Here is a 17,702-nt window from a genome sequence, read left to right on the forward strand (position 1 = left end):
GAATAGGATTGAAACACTGATCTATTTCTCAATGTTCCATATTATTTTGGGTTCAACTATTAGGATCCTGTTCTTGGCTTATCCTGATACTTGTAGTGATGTTAAGAAACAGATTTAGCAGTATCATTTAGAATTGAGACTCTAGATTGAGCTCATGCACTTTGGCCCCGGCTGGTTGCTGTCTGAGCCAAAAAGCAATGAAGAGTCCACGAAGGTTGCAAACAATTTAAAACTGTTATTGGGTCTATAGGAACTACTATAACGGACACAAGGACAAAATCAAGGGGGAGGGTAGAGGTGGGGGAGGGAGGTGGGACTGGCTGGGGTGGGGTGGAGGGAAGGGGAGAAAAATGCAGACAATATAACTGAATAAAAATAAATTAATTAATTAAAAAAAAAGAAACTAGAATATAATGTAGTCAACGATTGTGACTTCAACTTCATTCTCACATTAAATCCGGGCCAAGAGATTCACGCATATAGTTTATTAAGAGGAGTCTTTGGATGAGATCTGGGTATACACAGCAGATTATTAGGTTTATACTTTGGTGACATTTACAGGATGCTGTCAAGGGGATAATATATTCTAGGAGTTTGACTGAAGAAGATAATTTGATAAGTTATGGCCCTTCAATGAGAAGAACCTTTAAAGAATTCTAGGGATAAAATAATTTTACCTGGAGTTTTATTGAACTTGAGATGTTTCATTAAATGAGTTACTGTGGCGAGGTAATATGGATAGATTAAGGAGGGAAAGAGGCCTCTTGACAACAAAATTTGAGAAAGTTTTCTGAGGCTATAAAGCATGGGGAGGGCCCTGGCTGGTGTAGCTCAGTGGACTGACTGCCGGCCTGCAAACCAAAGGGTTGCCAGTTCGATTCCCAGTCAAGGCACATGCCTGGGTTGCAGGCCAGGTCCCCAGTAGGGGGTGTACGAGAGGCAACCACACATTGATGTTTCTCTCCCTCTTTCTTCTTCCTTTCTTCTCTAAAAATAAATAAATAAAATCTTTAAAAAAAAAGAATGGGGAGGGTTTCTTTAACCTCTCTGTTTTGGTTTGACTTTTCAGAGAGGTATGTCCATAAACATTTTGTAATTATTGATCTTAGCAATGAAGCCAAGGGTCTGTCATTGGAATTTGTTTTATTTTATTTTCTCAAAGGCAACAAGGAATTTGTAATAAGTTTTAAATTTAATAAATTTCAACTTAATAAATTCCTAATTAAATTCCTTGTCCTGTTTTGAATGATGCATCACTAAATAAGCCAGACTTTGTGCTTTGCTTCCTGGCAGCCATTATTTAAGTAGGAACTAGCAGAATGAGACCCACATTTGTTCGAACATGAAACTGAAAGGACTGGCTTTAGTTTATCAATCATCTATTTTATAAAGTATGAGCAGAAATCTCTTTCAAAAGTGAAGGTATGTTAACCTCTTTATTTTTGTGTGTGTATGTAATGATTTATTAAAATTCAAAATTTATAAAAGTTTTCAAACATTGAAACAATATTTTGGCAATTAATAAAATTTATGAATTTAATCAGTCTCTTAGGAGTTTCATTATGTCACAAGTCCTATACATCAACCTTTTACAGATGGCCAACACTTCACAAGCACCACAGAACATAATAATAAAAATCAAATGCATTACTTCTGCACTCAACCAATACAAAAGTATTGGTGCTATAGGTTTGGTTCATTTTTCAGTATTTCTCTACTTATTTTTAGAAGTCTGTTATTGATTAAATTCCTTTAATTGTTATAGCACTTCTTAGATCATCTTCTTGATCTTCAGAGAGTTTTTGTAGCTTGTGGGTTTTGAGGAATCGGTCCATTTTATCTAAACTGTTAAACTTATTTGCACAGAGTTGTTCATAGTATTTACCTTAATCTTTTAACATGTATGGAGTCTGTAGCGATAACCCCTCTTTTATTCCTGAATTTGTAAATTGAGTCTTCTTTCTTCCCTTTGTCTGCATTGCTAGAGGTTTATCAATTTCTTCTTTGATTTTTCAAAAACCCCCACAGCTTTTGGCTTGATTTTTCTCTACTGTTTTTGTTTTCTAATTTCATTGATCTGTTTATTGCCTTTTTTCTGCTTGCTGATTTTTGTTGTTCCTTTTCTAATTTCTTCAGGTGGGAGTTTAGATTATTGATTTGATATCTTCCTCCTTTTCTAATATAGGCATTTAGTGATATAAATTTTCTCCTAAGCATATATTGTATTCTCATCTTCATTCAGTTCAATTTTCCTTGGGACTTCCTCTTTTATTTATAGATTATTTAGAAGTGTGTTCTTTAATTTACAAGTGGTTGGAGACTTTTTTGGTAGCTGTTACCTACTTCTAGTTCGATTATATTATGACTAGAGAACATGTATTCTGCTGTTGTTGGGAGCCAGACACTGTTTGTGGGTAGTCGGGTAGTTGTTCAGGACTTCTATATCTGTGTTGAATTTTCGTTTAGTGGCTCCAAAAATTACTGAGAGAGGGGTGTTGAAGTCCCCAACTATAATTGTAGATGTGTCAATTTCTCCTTTTAGTTCTTTTGGACCTTCTTTCCCTTTTCCTGGTCCTTGGGCTAAAGACAGAAGGCTTTCTTTGGGTTCTGTTTTGTTTGGTTGTGGCCTTCTCTAGCACTTGGGCCAGGGTATATAACAAGCAAGAAAAAAAGCCAGGAAACTCACTGCTAGGCTGTTTTTCAGGTGTGAAGGTCCTTGGCCTGCCTGCTTTCTTCATCTACCTTTCAGAGTCTTCTGGTAGGTGACATGTCTCATCCAGGTTTTGTTGTTGTTGTTGTTGCTACTGTTATTGTGATTAGGAGGAAAAATAAAATGGACTGTGTGTTCCACCTTGTCCAGAACTGTAAGTTTGTATTTTTGAATCTTTAAACCCCTGAAAAGTATCTCTAGTTTTAACCCCCTAGTCTAGGCCGTTCAAATATCAGTATACCAGTTGACGGTGAATATGAAAATCGAAGGGGGGTATTGCTAGTAGTTGATTTGTTTAAAAAATCTTCGTAAGTAGGGAGGCAAAAATAAGTAGTAATATAAATAAGTCAGGAAACACAAGTGAATTTTCCTCCTAGACTTGTTCATGAACTACCATTCCATAAAGTGTTTCATATGTATAGGCAAGTAAAGCCAAGATTTCCTTTCTTCCTTTTTCAAACCACTTATCTATATCTAGGACAGTAGGTCTCAACAACTTTTGATTGTCTTCCCCTAAGACAGGTCAACAGACTCCATGGTCCATTTGTACCCACTTTCCAATGGAAAGATAACTCAGTGATGCCAGGAGAGTATGGCTGTGCAAGAACAGTTGGGTACGGATGATTGAAGGTAGCATTTTTAGAAGATTGTGGGTAATGTGAATCACAGCATGCTATAAGGTAAAGCAGGGAACCTAAACCAAACTAAAATCAACAGTGATGAAATCTAACAGTAATTTATAATTTAAAAAACCCACAACTGAAAACAATAGGTAACTGAAAAATATCCTGAAGATGTATCAATATAGCATTCCTCCTGGAAACCATGGGAACTGAAACCATATATTGTCGTGCTTGTGCAATAGGAGCACAACTGCATTGTTAGATGCATGGATACCAGGCTTCATGGAAAACAAAAGTAAATTAGAATATTCAGTAAATTCTGCCAATTAATTATTTTATGGTTATTCAATTTGTCATCTTTAAAATCATGTAGTAAAATACAACCAGAGACATTGAAAAAAAGAAGAAACTGACAGTAACCAGAGGGGAGCAGGGAGAGGGGTAATGGGGGAAGGGCCATCAAGGAACATGTATGTATGAACGACACATGGACAAAGCCAAAGGGGGTAGGTTTGAGAGTGGGAGGCAGGGATGGGTGGGGTGGGGGGCATAGTGGGGAGAAAATGGAGACGATTGCACTTGAACAACAATAAAAAACTAATTTGTAAAAAAAATCATTTAGTAGGTTACTATTTAACACTGTTTAGTCACAAGTGAGAAAGAAAGTCTGTCAAATTATGTGTTACTTGCCAATAAGAATGAAAGAAAGGACTGTGATTTCTGCATCCAGCCTCAGTGACCAGGAGCTTTTAGACAAAGATAACCCCTGCCTTGAGAATCGCTGCTCTAGTAAAGTGGCCCAATGGGAAACACTTTTCACAGTCCAGACTGTTCCCCTGTAGGGCTTTACCAGTGCTACTGTGAATTTGGCATTAACACTCTAGAAGTAATAAAATCATCCATAGAAATCAGAGAGAATATATACAAAAACAAATACAATGATATCTAGAATGGATGTCTAACATGTCTGCATGCTCCGTGGTGAGGAGAAAGATCATAATCACATTGTTCTATGACTGTCATCTAGGTGAATAAAGTCAAAATGTGGAGATAGTAGTTGCTATAAACAACTGGTAGCCCAGAGATGGCTTTCTAGTCACTACAATGAACTGTCCTTTGGTCTTAGTTTCACTGATGCTGAAACAATGCATCTAAGTCAGGCAGCTATTATACAAACCAAACTTTATCACTGCAGATAAACTTAATTATAAATGTTCATATGCTGACAATATAACATTTTCATCTTTATGTTAGTAATAGTTCTGTCTTCTCTAATAGATGGTAAAATCCTTATCAACAGAAATGGCTTTATTCATCTAAAAATGTGGATTTTGCAGCTGGGCTACCTGGACTTCTTTATTATTATTATTATTATTATTATTATCATTATTATTATTACTACTACTACTACTACTACTACTATTACTATTATTAAAGATTTTACTTATTTATTTTAGACAGCGGGAAAGGGAGGGAGGGAGAGAAACATCAATGTGTGGTTGCCTCTCATGCGCCCCCTACTGGGGACCTGACCTGGCCAGCAACCTGGGCATGTGTCCTGACTAGGAATTGAACCAGTGACCTGTTGGTTCACAGGCTGGTGCTCAATCCACTGAGCCACACCAGCCAGGGCTGAAATTTTTTTTTTTTTCATTTTTAAATAAGCATGTGTAAACAATGAAAAAAACAAAACAAGAATTCCTGTGAACTATAAGAAGCAGTCACTTAAGTGTACATTGTTTTGCCTCTGAGGTTCAGGCAATTCTAACTATAGTACTCTAGTCTCAGCAAGAGATCATGCTGAATAACTACTTGTGCTTTATAACACCAGAAGCTCTGTATGTTTTTCCAAATTTCATTAAAAAAATAGTAACAGAGAAAAAGATAAATCTGGGTAGAAATCAATCCAGGTACTGAAGATGTTATTAAAATAAATCTATGAAGGCACATGCTTCTTGAAGTCAAACTTTTTCAAAATTCACTCATTTAGTACATGCATGGCAACCAGGGTAGAGTGCGGAAAGACCACTGGAGGAGGTGACTTGGGTTCTAGTTGTTACTCTTACACCTTTTTTTTTTTTTTTTGCAGTACAACTTTGGGTAAATCACTTAATCTTTCCAAGTTTGAGTTTTGTTATTTACAAATATGGTTGTTGTGAGGTTCAAAAGATACAACAAATATGGAAATTCCCTTGATAACTGGGAAAGTACTAAGCAAGGTAAGGTCCACAAGAGAACTGAGAGTCTAGTAAAAAACCCACCAAATAATGTTCTTGTTTCGAACACTGGTTAGAGACATCTCACATGTACATAGGGCTAATAGTTCTTTTTTCTTTTAAACCAGAGAATAGAGTTAGAAAGTGTCCAGCCTTCTGCGGAGGGATTAGCAGGTCACTGTTACATGGGAAGACTTCTCCCATCATTAATAATACTCCTTATTCTGTGCTGTTCTTCTGTCAAAAATCAGTTGGAATAATTAACTATCTGGAAAATACCACACTGCACGCTCAGGACAGATTAATTAAAGTAGGAGGCAAAAGTAGACCCTCTGATTTCTTTCCTGGAATAAACTTGTAGAAGTAAAGTTACTAGTCCAGGTTCTTGATACATATAACGGAATAGTCCTCCTTAGGGAGGTGGTAACAATTTATACTCCTAGAAAATGCTCACGACCTTTCTGATCACCAGTTTGACTAACCTTTTACTATCTTCCATAATTTAATAACTCAAAATCTTCAAGAGTCATTTCTCTCTTTTCCTTCCTCCCAGTACTCTACTGTCCAAACATGCATGATAGGATGGTGCAGGCTGAGTGTTTAAATGCTTCTTCAATGGTTTACCGCTCCTCTTAGGATAAATCCAAACTTTAATAGTTTACACAGTCTGGGTAAAGTGGCCTCTTATTCCCTCTCCAGCCCCATCTTTCACTACCAACTTCCCTTTCAAACAAGCCAGCTAGCTCTTATCTTTAGATTTTGTTCAGGCTATTACTTGTGACTGGAACACCAGATTTTAGAGAGAGCTCAGTGTTCAGACAGCATTTCTGACTAGTGACAGGAAAAGTGGCCCCTTTCATATAGCTAAGAATATTGATTTCAGACTGACTGCAAATACCTGTGGAAAAAATAATAATTTGATTTGTCAGCCACTCAAAGGAGCAGGTTTTGATATGGGCACTGTTCTCTTGAAGAGGAAGAGACTTGGGGGTATGTTACTGGGGACAGAGGAAGGCAGAGAATGAATACTTATGATTGTGAAGTATACTCCTACTTCAACCCAAATAAATGAAAATATTTTTCTACACTCTAGTTTTATGAAAGTTATAGAATAAGTATATGATTTTAAAAATTTACTAAGAAAAGCAACTCAAGTATAAGTTATTAACTGTTTCACATTTTCTTTACCTAAATGATACACTTCTACAGCAGTGACATTAAATTTTTTGATACTCTCAGCTAATACACACTTGTTCAAATTACTTAAATAGTACAGTCTATGTTTTTCAAGGGTTCCTAATAAGGAGCTATATATAGTTCCATTGGCACAACAAACTCCCTTTTAACCAAACTGACAAAAATGGGTTGTTTTTGTGATTTAATGTTCTGGTTAACAAGATTCTCAGCCCCTATACTGCCATTGTCCTAGCTTCTCATCATCTTCTGGCCAGGCTTAATGGCCCTGCCTTTGGCCTTATACCTCTTGATCAATTCTCTGCATCAGAGAGATAAACAGGCTACTCTCATCGTGCAAGTCCCTAGCTCAAAATTCTTCAATAAGTCTTCATCACTGCAGGAAAGTGCCTAAGTAGTTTATCATAAAATCCCTGATCTAAGTTCACCTACCTCTTTAGGTCCATCTACTGCCCCTTCCTCACATACTTTTCTTAAATTTTATTTAATCCTCCCATGAGGACATGGTTATTGATTTTAGAGAGAGGGGAAGGGAGGGAGGGAGAGACAGGGAGAGAAACATCGATGTCAGAGAGACACATTGATTGATTTCCTCTCCTCTGTGCCCTGACTGGGAATGAACCTTCAACCCAGGCATGTGCCCTGACTCGAAATCAAACCCAGAACTTTTCCTTTTATGGGACGATGCTCCAACCAACTGAGCCACATCAGACAGGGTGCTTTCCTTCAATTTTTAACAAACCACTAATTCTTAGCCATGTGAAGTCTCTAGAATATGCCATAGTCTCACACATTGTGGCACAACTCCATATGTCTTCCCATAATACTGCTACTGATGTTCCACTCTTCATCTAAATGATCCCCATTCTAAAGCCTTTTCCCACTTCCCTAGAAGGCTAAGGCCCTCCTCCTCCCATGCTCCTCCTATATTTCTTGTACACATCCATTACAATAGTCAAAATATATTGAGACTCTTGGAGTGCCTTTCTCTCCATATAATGGTGTGCTATGTCTTCCCATTTTAACCATGAGCACTATGCTCCAAGTCTAGTAGTTTCTCATTTTTAAATAAAATCATGAATACATTAAAAATCCTATCTTTAATGTGGAATTTTATAGCTACTTATTTGCTGTTATTATTATACTGATGATTAATCAATTAGATATTATTCTCAAATAATTCTACGCATATTATTTCATTAAAAATCTAACCAGCTAATATATATGAGCTCATTGAACATATGGACTGAAGAACAAATCAATAAACCATTGTGTGTATGTTTAAGGGCATGAAACTCTAAGCTTAGGATCTTTTGTCAAAATCTGGCAACAAGATAAAAATAAATAATCTGGAATTTAGCCAAAAAAGTCTCTGAATCAAAGCTGTATTACAGAGTCTGAAATTTTACTTACATGATACAGTGTGGTCTCTGGCACAGGTGTGCCCATGATGTCTTGTCGCAATGTATCCATTTGCAAACTGGGTAGCAATGAATAGTGGGTCGGGCTATTACTCTTATCTCCCTTCTTTTTAGACTTCTTCCCCGTGTCTTTTTTGCTGTTTCTCTGAAACATGTATTCTTCTTGAGCAATTTTTTCATTGCTCATGTATCGTAGTAGAGAGTTTTCTATATAAAAAGAGATAAATATACCAATATAAATACGCAAATATTCCAAATGTACTATTTCCTAATTGTGCTATAAAATTTCATTTTAGAAAAATAACTTGATTTAATTTATAAAATAGCTATGTAGTAAAAAACAGAGGACCTTATTATTTGGGATCATAGGGCAATAAGAAATAGAAAACATAAAAATTATATCTCCAAGTTTCATCTCTTAACCAACTATATCAGTCACTTGCAGAACGTAAAGCAGAAGCTCCCCCAGGGGAATTCTGCTAAAAGTTGATGACAAACACCAACCTATGGCAGGCTAGGTAACATCCTTGAAGAAATTAAAGTCCACATTATGAAACAATTGCGAGGAAGCTTAGTTTATAAAATCTATGCTTAAATTGATAGCCAGCACTTAGTACTTCATAAGGCTTCCCCCCACCCCAAGATGTCACTATCCTATGAAGCTCCAGAAAGTGACTCAGAGATGGCATATGATAAGCATTTTGCTTTTTATATTTTTTCTTGATTACTTCTATAAAGCAAATGAGGTTAGAAACTGAAGTCAAAAAATGGAATGAATACATAGATGTAAAGAAATCTGTCAATGTTCCTGTATTCAGCAACATTTTCAGAAGTGCCTGCTCCATAAAACAAGTGTTAAGAAGACTAATGAAGCAGATATTCATGCTTGTTTATCCCTGTGTGGTCTGTGGATCTGTATAGTAATGAACTATGTTCTCTACATCAGATAGAACTAACAGACAAATGGGTTAAACATGCTCTGATAGAAGCTTTGCAAGCTTAGGTTTTATGAATCATTTTTGCTTTGTTGGGATTTTATTTTTCATCTACAACTTTATGCCTCTTGATCTCAGAAAGTGGAAGTAGCAGCACGACCCACTGGGCCCCCCATATCTACACTTGGTCAAATACCATTTAGTAGTGTGACTTTCAGTTGTCCTCTTTACTGCTCACCTCAATGTAGGATAAGTGAACATAAAAACTTACTTTTGGTAGATACTTCAAGTGTAGCCCACCCCCAGTAAGAAGATAACCCTGAACAGCAAACAGAAGAGAAAAAAGAGCAAAGCAGTTTTTTTCCATTTCTATATGGTTTTCATTAGAGTCACTGGCCCAGTTTCCATTAGCTTTTATCCATATGCTCACTGCTCATTTTAAGGTTGTATTAACATAAAAGTGGTGAGGCTGCATTGCGGACCAATGGGGACTGATCACAAACTCTATTTACTAAACTTTTATGCAGTTTCACACTTCTGACCTTGTTTTCCAAATGTTAACTTTCAAATAACAATCAGATATTCATTTTTACACTGCACTTATCTACCCTGAACCCCTTAGGAGGCATTCAGAGAAGATATCTACTTAATAACAGATCAAGACCATCAGATATTGGTCTGAGTCGGTTTGGGTGTACCATTATGTTAATGAGAGAATTAAAATTTTGTACTGAAGCCATAACATCCTATTTAAAGAACATTTAAATTTGCTTTTTGTTCCAACAACCCAGCCTACACTGAAATTCTAGAACACTTACCTCTTCTACTATCTCTCTTCATCTTATTTGGATCTTCATAGTCCCCCACCCAATTATATTCCACTGGCATAGAAATAGGTCGTAGCTTGCCTAAACACAGAGAACAAAATTCACATCACATTGTTTTTCTTCCCCATGTCCGCTTAAACTTACACTGATTTTTAGCTACAGTCTGCAAAACACACTCAATCATATGCAACATTATGGTTGGCATTTGTGTAGATGAAAAATGTGTGTGTTTTGAGCCAGAAGGTGAAACTGCCTGTGGCAATTGGCCAGGTGATAATTCAAACATAAGGTACTTTTTGTAAATAATAAAGAATAGCCTAGGTTTGCTCTCTAGGCATTGCAGACTTTGGAGGTGGTCCTTTACAAAGGGGATCATTATTTCAGTGAAATACACTTCATTTCCAGTAACTGGATCCCCATCTTATTCCCCAATGCCCTCCTGTCTATATATTGATAGCCAATCTCCAACATAGTAGCTCCTTGTATTTAACCTGCATCCAGGACATTAACCCATTGTTTCATGTTGGGACACCACAGTACTAACTTCCCATCTTCACTGCCTCCTAACTGCTAATACTTTTTGGATACGCTCATGCTTCAGCATTATACCTAGGTTCTCTTTTGAAACTTATAGCTGGGTCTGCCCCAAACTTCTCTTTGGTTATTGTGAATAAATAAGTTTAGTTTCCAGATCCAACTGTTCACTGGTTTCACCTGTCCCATTTCCCTCTGGGTCTGTATTGTCACTAAACAACATTTTACTTTAGCAAGAAGAACTATGGCATAGACTTCAAGGATATCTTTCTGGTGAGGCTACAGTGTATTATTTTTGACCAACTTGAAATCCTGAAGCATAAAACAGGAAAAAGAATTATACAAAAGTTTAAAAATGATATCTAGCATAATATGTGGCATACAATAGTTGCTTAATAAATTTTGAATTGATAAAGAATCACACAGGCCTGGATGATAATAATAATGATGGTAATTATGATGATGATGATGATAATGATACTAACACATATATCATTTACCATATGTCACATAATGCCTAAGGGTTTTATAAGTACTAAATTGTTCAGTTCTCATAATTATGAGAAATATACTAGCATTATCCTCATTTTGTTAGATAAAGAAACTGAGGTAGGTTATATAACTTGCCCAAGGACACTCAGTTGGTAAGTGTGCAGTACCAGGATTCAAACTCAGGCACTCAAATACCGCTTCTGCCTTAATTCTTGGTGACTTCAATACTCAGCTTCCAATATTCTGGCCTCACAGTTTCTTGAGGGTTTCTCATTTACCCATTCTTGTAGTGATATACTTAATCTTGTCATCTGCAAAGGCTGTAAACCCTCCTCGTATCCCATTTTCCAACTACCACCTTCTACATTTCTAGCATACCCCTATAGATCTCCAATGATTCTTCCTCCTTTAATCACAAATCTTCCCACCTTCCAACAGCTCTAGGTCACTGTATGTCTTCTTCACTTCCTTCCTTGCCCAGCTAAATTTCATAATCAATTACTATAACCATTCCATGTATTTAAAAAGACTCTACTGGAAGACTTCTAATTCTGTTCTTAAGGAGATTTGCCCACCTTATGGCTTTTTAAAAATATTTATTTATTAATTTTTAGAGAGAGGAGGTGGGGAGAAAGAGAGGGAGAGAAACTTCAATGTGTGATTGCCTCTCATGTGGCCCCCACTGGGGACTTGGCCTACAACCCAGGCATGTGCCCAGACCAGGAATCAATCCGGCGACCCTTTGATTCGCAGCCTGCACTCAATCCACTGAGCTACACCAGCCAGGGCCAACCTTATGGCTTTTTATTGTGTACACTGATCCAGTTTACTTAGTATATTTGGCTAAGCACTTTGAAAATATGACAATGCACTAAACACGATAAAATGATTAATGAGCCAAAACAGGCAGTGTTAATTTAATGGCTTCCTTTCAAGTTGTGCAAACAACTTTATAAACAGTCACCTAAGATTCTAAAATTCTCATGGAGTAGATCTTTACACTTTTGCAGAGGAAATTTGGGTGAGTTGCTGCAGGTCCATATATGCTGCCCAATGAGGACAGGGGAAGGGTTTTAGGAAAGGTCTCCTTTTCTCATGCCTATTCAACTTATTTGCACAGTCCTCTGGATTTTCAATGTTACGCATGCTATATTTTCAAACATATCTTTAGAATCTGGGGGAGGGAGGTGGGACTGGCTGGGGTGGGGTGGAGGGATGGCGAGAAAATGCAGACAATTGTAACTGAATAAAAATAAATTAATTAATTTAAAAAATTTTAAAAAAGAATCTGGTTTTTAAAATAAACTCCATTTCAGCAGTTACCAGCTCTAACACTGTTTCTATGTGTCACCAAGAAAATCTTTGAAAAGTGAGCTATTCAACAGATAAACCATTGTGTTTACTTGCTCTATATGTTACATATACATATATACATACATAAACTGATTTGATACTCTTTGAATAATTGGTTGGTTGTTTGGAGTCAAACATGTGCACAAAACAATAAGAAACATACTTCACACAGAATATAAAATACATAATTGTAGTCATTGTATTCTGGTCTACCTTCTCTGAGATTCTCAGGGATCTAAGGTACTGAGGCATGCAATTCAAGGTTTGATATGTCTGTGTATGTCAGTAACCACAGGAAAAATTTGTAGAAGGTTTAAAAACTGACTTTTCATGGGATAATGTTTTAAAACAGAAGTACGCTATACTACTAATACAAAATTGAGGAAAATACGTTGAATTAGACAAAAAATGACATACAAGTTTTAATTAAAGTTTACTTTTGGAGGACATCAAGTTTTTACCTTTACTAGTTATAAAGTTATGAATTTAGCAATGTAAATCAATATAAGTTTTTGAAAATTAAAGTACCTATTTGTTTAGTTACAACAAATAATGTATTGCTCCTTTTGTAAATTTTTCATTGTAATAAAATATCAAAACAAACTTAATAAAGCAGTTAAAGTAATAATACTAGTAACATTCTGATATAAATAGCAGTCATTGGCAAATTAAAAAATAGACAATGGCTTAAATTATTTCTAATACTAAATACACAGATCTTTGCCTGCAGCTTGGAAATGTGTGCTACTGAATGTATTTAGCAGCATTTTAATTTCATAGGCTAGCAAAGTTCAAATGGAAAAAAGAACTTCATGGTTTGATGCTGTAGTGTTGTTGGTAAAAAAAAGAGTACTATATGCATTATTGTTAGATTTAAGTCAAATATACACTATTATAACACATGCTAAGTGTTTTTAAGACATTAAATTAAATACATGTGGCTCATTCCAATTTAAATATACATAATTTAATAATATATCTCTGAAAATTAATCTGGAAAACTTAAAGATGTTTCTTCAGGTAGTAACACTAATTCATGATGAAAATTTACAATAGTCAAGAACATAGTGAAAAATAAAGGTAAGGGCCCTTAAAATTTTGCTGACCATTTCCTTTTAAAGTAATTTTTTATTCCTCTAAGCATAAAACATTTATTAACTATTGAATTCATTTGATGACCTATCATAAGTCTTGTATCTCTGTGCTAGTGCCCCATAGTTAAACTATTATTTTGTTACTATTATTTTGTTACTATATTTTCATATTTGTTGCACATCTGCAGCTTTCTAATAGGGATCTCCATAGAGGCAGGAATTGTGTGTTGTTTTTCCTTACTGGATTCTAATAAATGCAGTAGAGGTAAAAGATGAGTATTGTTTGATTTTGTTTGAATTTTATTCTGACATTGATGGCAAGTTGCTTCTTTATTATAAACTATATACAGGGTTGGGAAAAAGTAGGTTTACAGTTGTTTATATGGAAAATAATACAATAATAAATAATAAACAATAATACAAAACTAAACTGTATTTCCTGTACTCACAACTGCAAACGTACTTTTGCCCCATTTATATAGCTGTAATTAAACACAAATAGAACACTAAATGTAATTTTAAGAATATTGACAATGATGGAGTGCCTTATAATTATCTATCTAAAAATACTGTTTTAGTGCGTAATTGGTATTTTTAAAAATTTTTATTGTTATTCAATTACAGTTGTCTGCATTTTCTCCCCATCCCTCCACCCCACCCTAGCCAAACCCCCCTCCCTCCCCCACCTCCACCCTCCTTCTTGATTTTGTCCATGTGTCCATTATAGTAGCTCCTGTAACTCCTCTCCCCACTGTCCCCTCCCCCCTCACCTCTGGCTATTGTTAGATTGTTCTTAAGTTCAATGTCTCTGGTTATATTTTGTTTGCTTTTTTATTTGTTGAATATGTTCCAGTTAAAGGTGAGATCATATGGTATTTGTCCCTCACTGCCTGGCTTATTTCACTTAGCATAATGCTCTCCAGTTCTATTCATGCTGTTGCAAAGGGTATAAGCTCCTTTCTCTCTGCTGCGTGGAATTCCATTGTGTAAATGTACGATAGTTCAGAAACCAGTTCTTATATCTTTGTCATGAATATTCCTGGCAAAGAGTGTGACTCAGAGCAGTTATCCATTAAATTTATTTTGCATGCTTCAATAGAAAGATGCTAGATGTTAGAGATATCCCAAATTTCTAGGTTGTTCACTGGCTCCTAGTCCCTGTAACTTAAGGGCGCATCTTGTTCAATCTTCCCTTCTTTCTCCTGCAGCATTAATGATTCCCATTAGCATACAAACATGCTATAGCTTCTCCTCTTTAAAAAAAAAACCAAACAATTCTCTTCATCTCCAAACCACCATCCAACTACCATCGTATTTCTTTGCTCCCCTTTACAGAAAAATACCTAAAAGCCTTGTGTATATTCTCAATCTCCTTCCTCTTCTCCTCTTTTTTCCCTAATTTATTGAGGTATTATTGACAAAAATGTCATATATTAAGTTTGTACATAATTTTTACAGTATACAAGGTGATTTTATACACATATACATTGTGAAATGATTACCACAATCAAGTTAACACAGCCTTGACCTCACATAGTTACCTTTTGTGTGTGTGTATATGTGTGGTGAGAACACTTAATTTTTACTCCTCTAAGAAAATTTCAAGTATACAATAGAAAGCATTATGGGGGTTCCTAAAAATTAGAAGTAGACCTATCATCTGACCCAGCAACCCTACTTCTGGGTATAAGTCCGAAGGAAATGAAATTAGTATCTCAGAGAAATATCTGCACTCCCATGCTCACTGCAGCACTATTCGCATTAGCTAAGACATGGAAACATCCTGTGTCCATCAACGTATGAATGGATACAGAAATTGTGGCATATGTAAAAAATGGAATGGCATTCAGCCAAAAAGAAGGAAATCCTGCCATGTGTGACAAAATGGAAGACCCTGAAGGACATTATGCGAGGTGAAATAAGTCCAGCACAGAAAGACAGATACCGTATGAGTATAATTATATGTGGAATCTCCTCCTCTCTCCTGAACCTTTTCCAGTTAGGCTCTTTCCCCCACAACTTCACCAAAACTGTTACTGTCAAGGTCATTAGTGCCCCCATGTTGCTAAATCACACAGATAATTCTCAGAACCCTTGAGAACCCAGTGTTTTTTGTTCATTTGCAGGATTTCACACAGGAAGTAAGAAAATTACTTCCTTCTTGAAACACTTTCCTAACCGGGCACCTAGGACACTGTCATCCTTTGCTTTTCTTGTACTCTTCTCTTCCTAAATCCACATGCATCTTTCAGAGCTAAGTAAAAAGCTCATTACCTTAGGGACACTCTCCTTGACCTCTTATTCTATGTTGGGTTTCTCTGTATTTGTTCTCAATGCAGTTTTTCTTTATAGCATTCCAGTTATAATTTTAAAAAGTATATATTAAATTAGTTGCTTAATTTCACAAGGGGAGAGAAATTTTTCTGTTGTTTGCTGTGTTTGTTGTTTGCTATCTCCAGCACTTAGCATAGTGTCTTAAACATAGTAACTGGTCAATATTTGTTGACTGATTACTCGTTAAGAAAGTAGACAGGGAACCTTCCTCATACAATGGACCAAAAAAGTCCAAGCTATGCTAGTTTCCATTTTCATAGTTTCCTTCTCTTTTCTTCCTGTCAATTTTCTGTTCTCCTCCTTCTAACTTTCCCTTCCCTTCCCCTTCCTCCCTCACTTACTTCTAAGGTAGTATGTCAACCTGACCAACCCCCTACATTTTTTCTAACAAATTGAACAACAATAAAATGATGTTTAAAAAATGAGCCTTAGAAAGCTATTTGGTAATCAAGTCAGAACTAGAACTGTCTCCTGATTTCTATGTAGAACATTCCTATATTACGCTACCTGTGACATCTGTTGAATACTACTGAATTGCTGCCTTTTTCAATTGTATCCTTTTTAAAAACTCTCTCCCCAGACATGGTAAAATCATTAAGTTTCTGGGCGATAAACAGCTCCTGAGAAACAATCTTTTCTCTTACAGTTGCCAAGGATTGAAAAAGATTGCAGAGAAATTTCTTAAGTTTAATGCTCACAAAAAAAGCTTTCTCTACAGTCTAAGAAGAAAAAAATACATACACATACACACATATACACATCTGTTCTGAATAATTTAGCCAATATTTTGATGAAAATGAGTGTACTAAGGAATGTTAAGCTATAAGCATGCCACATACACCCATCAAACTTCCCACATTCCAGACAGAAAAATTACTTTCAGATGGTTGACTACATTTCCAGAAAAACATCTCAAGGTTATTTAAGGTAGTGCACCACACATTTAAGACTGAATTAAATGGAAAGTCAGTTTTTTTTAAGGATAAAGGCAACAGGCAATGTATCTTGAATTAATAAAATAAGTAAGAATGGGCATTTTTGATCCTTATGGCCGTATTTTAAAAACTGCTACAACTGGTTTGTGAATTTTCCTATTGCTTTCTAAAAGTGTTCTAGACTTTAAATGAGAAATAACATAAAAAGTTGTTGAATGGGAAAATTTTGAACTGCATCAGAAATTAAATGGACCTGGAGAATATGATGGTAAGTGAAATAAGCCAATCAGAGAAAGCCAAGTACCATATCATTTCACTTATATGTGGGATCTAAAGAAAAAAATAAGCTAACAAATAAAATAGGAACAGACTCATAGATAACATTATTGACAGCTGTCAGAGGGGAGGGGTTGTGGAGGCGGGTGAAGGGATTAGGCAAAAAACAAAAACAAAATCACAGACACAGACAACAGCATGGTGATGACCAGAGGGGAAGGGGATGGGGGAGGTAGAAGAGGGTAAAGGAGGGATAAATGTGATGGAAGGAGACTTAAACTGGGGTGGTGAACACACAGTACATTATACAGATGATGTAGTATAGAATTGTACACCTGAAACCTATGTAATTTTATCGACCAAGGTCACCCCAATAAATTCAATAATGAATAATTATATGGAACTTTTAATATTTGGTCCCATGACTAATTATATTTTGAATTGACCTATCTTTTGTAAACACTCTACCAAGAGAACAAATCTGCAACACATAATGTAGTATGGAAAGACAAGTTTTTCTTAGCTGAAATATTGCCACTATGCATAGAGATAATTCTACATTAGAAGGCTGTAGGAGGACTGGGAAGGATTCAGATGATTTAAATACTGTCTAAGTAGCAAAAGAGTCCTAGGTCCTCCTCTAAGTGGGTGATGAAATGAACCATGCTAATGTACTTTTGCCCCTTGCTGTGCTCAGCTATAGATGTGGACAAGAAAGATGACATGGGCATGTAAATATTATTTGGTTAAAAATATCC

General features: G+C 36.0%; 1 protein-coding gene across 4 annotated transcripts in view; it reads right to left on the reverse strand.

The window, feature by feature from the left end:
* Nucleotides 1–17,702, reverse strand: part of CNKSR2 (connector enhancer of kinase suppressor of Ras 2) — a 280,032-nt gene that overhangs the window by 80,205 nt on the left and 182,125 nt on the right. For 2 of the 4 annotated variants that reach the window (XM_053917526.2, XM_053917524.2), the window contains 2 exons: nt 9,918–10,007; nt 8,157–8,371 (listed from right to left, as the gene is read on the reverse strand). In XM_053917526.2, the coding sequence (XP_053773501.1) occupies nt 8,157–8,371; nt 9,918–10,007 (305 nt within the window). The remainder of the gene's footprint in view (nt 1–8,156; nt 8,372–9,917; nt 10,008–17,702) is intronic. The other 2 variants (XM_053917527.2, XM_053917525.2) reach the window with 1 other exon arrangement.

The sequence above is a fragment of the Desmodus rotundus genome, chromosome X, assembly GCF_022682495.2.
Source record: "Desmodus rotundus isolate HL8 chromosome X, HLdesRot8A.1, whole genome shotgun sequence".
Classification (NCBI taxonomy): Eukaryota; Metazoa; Chordata; class Mammalia; order Chiroptera; family Phyllostomidae; genus Desmodus; species Desmodus rotundus.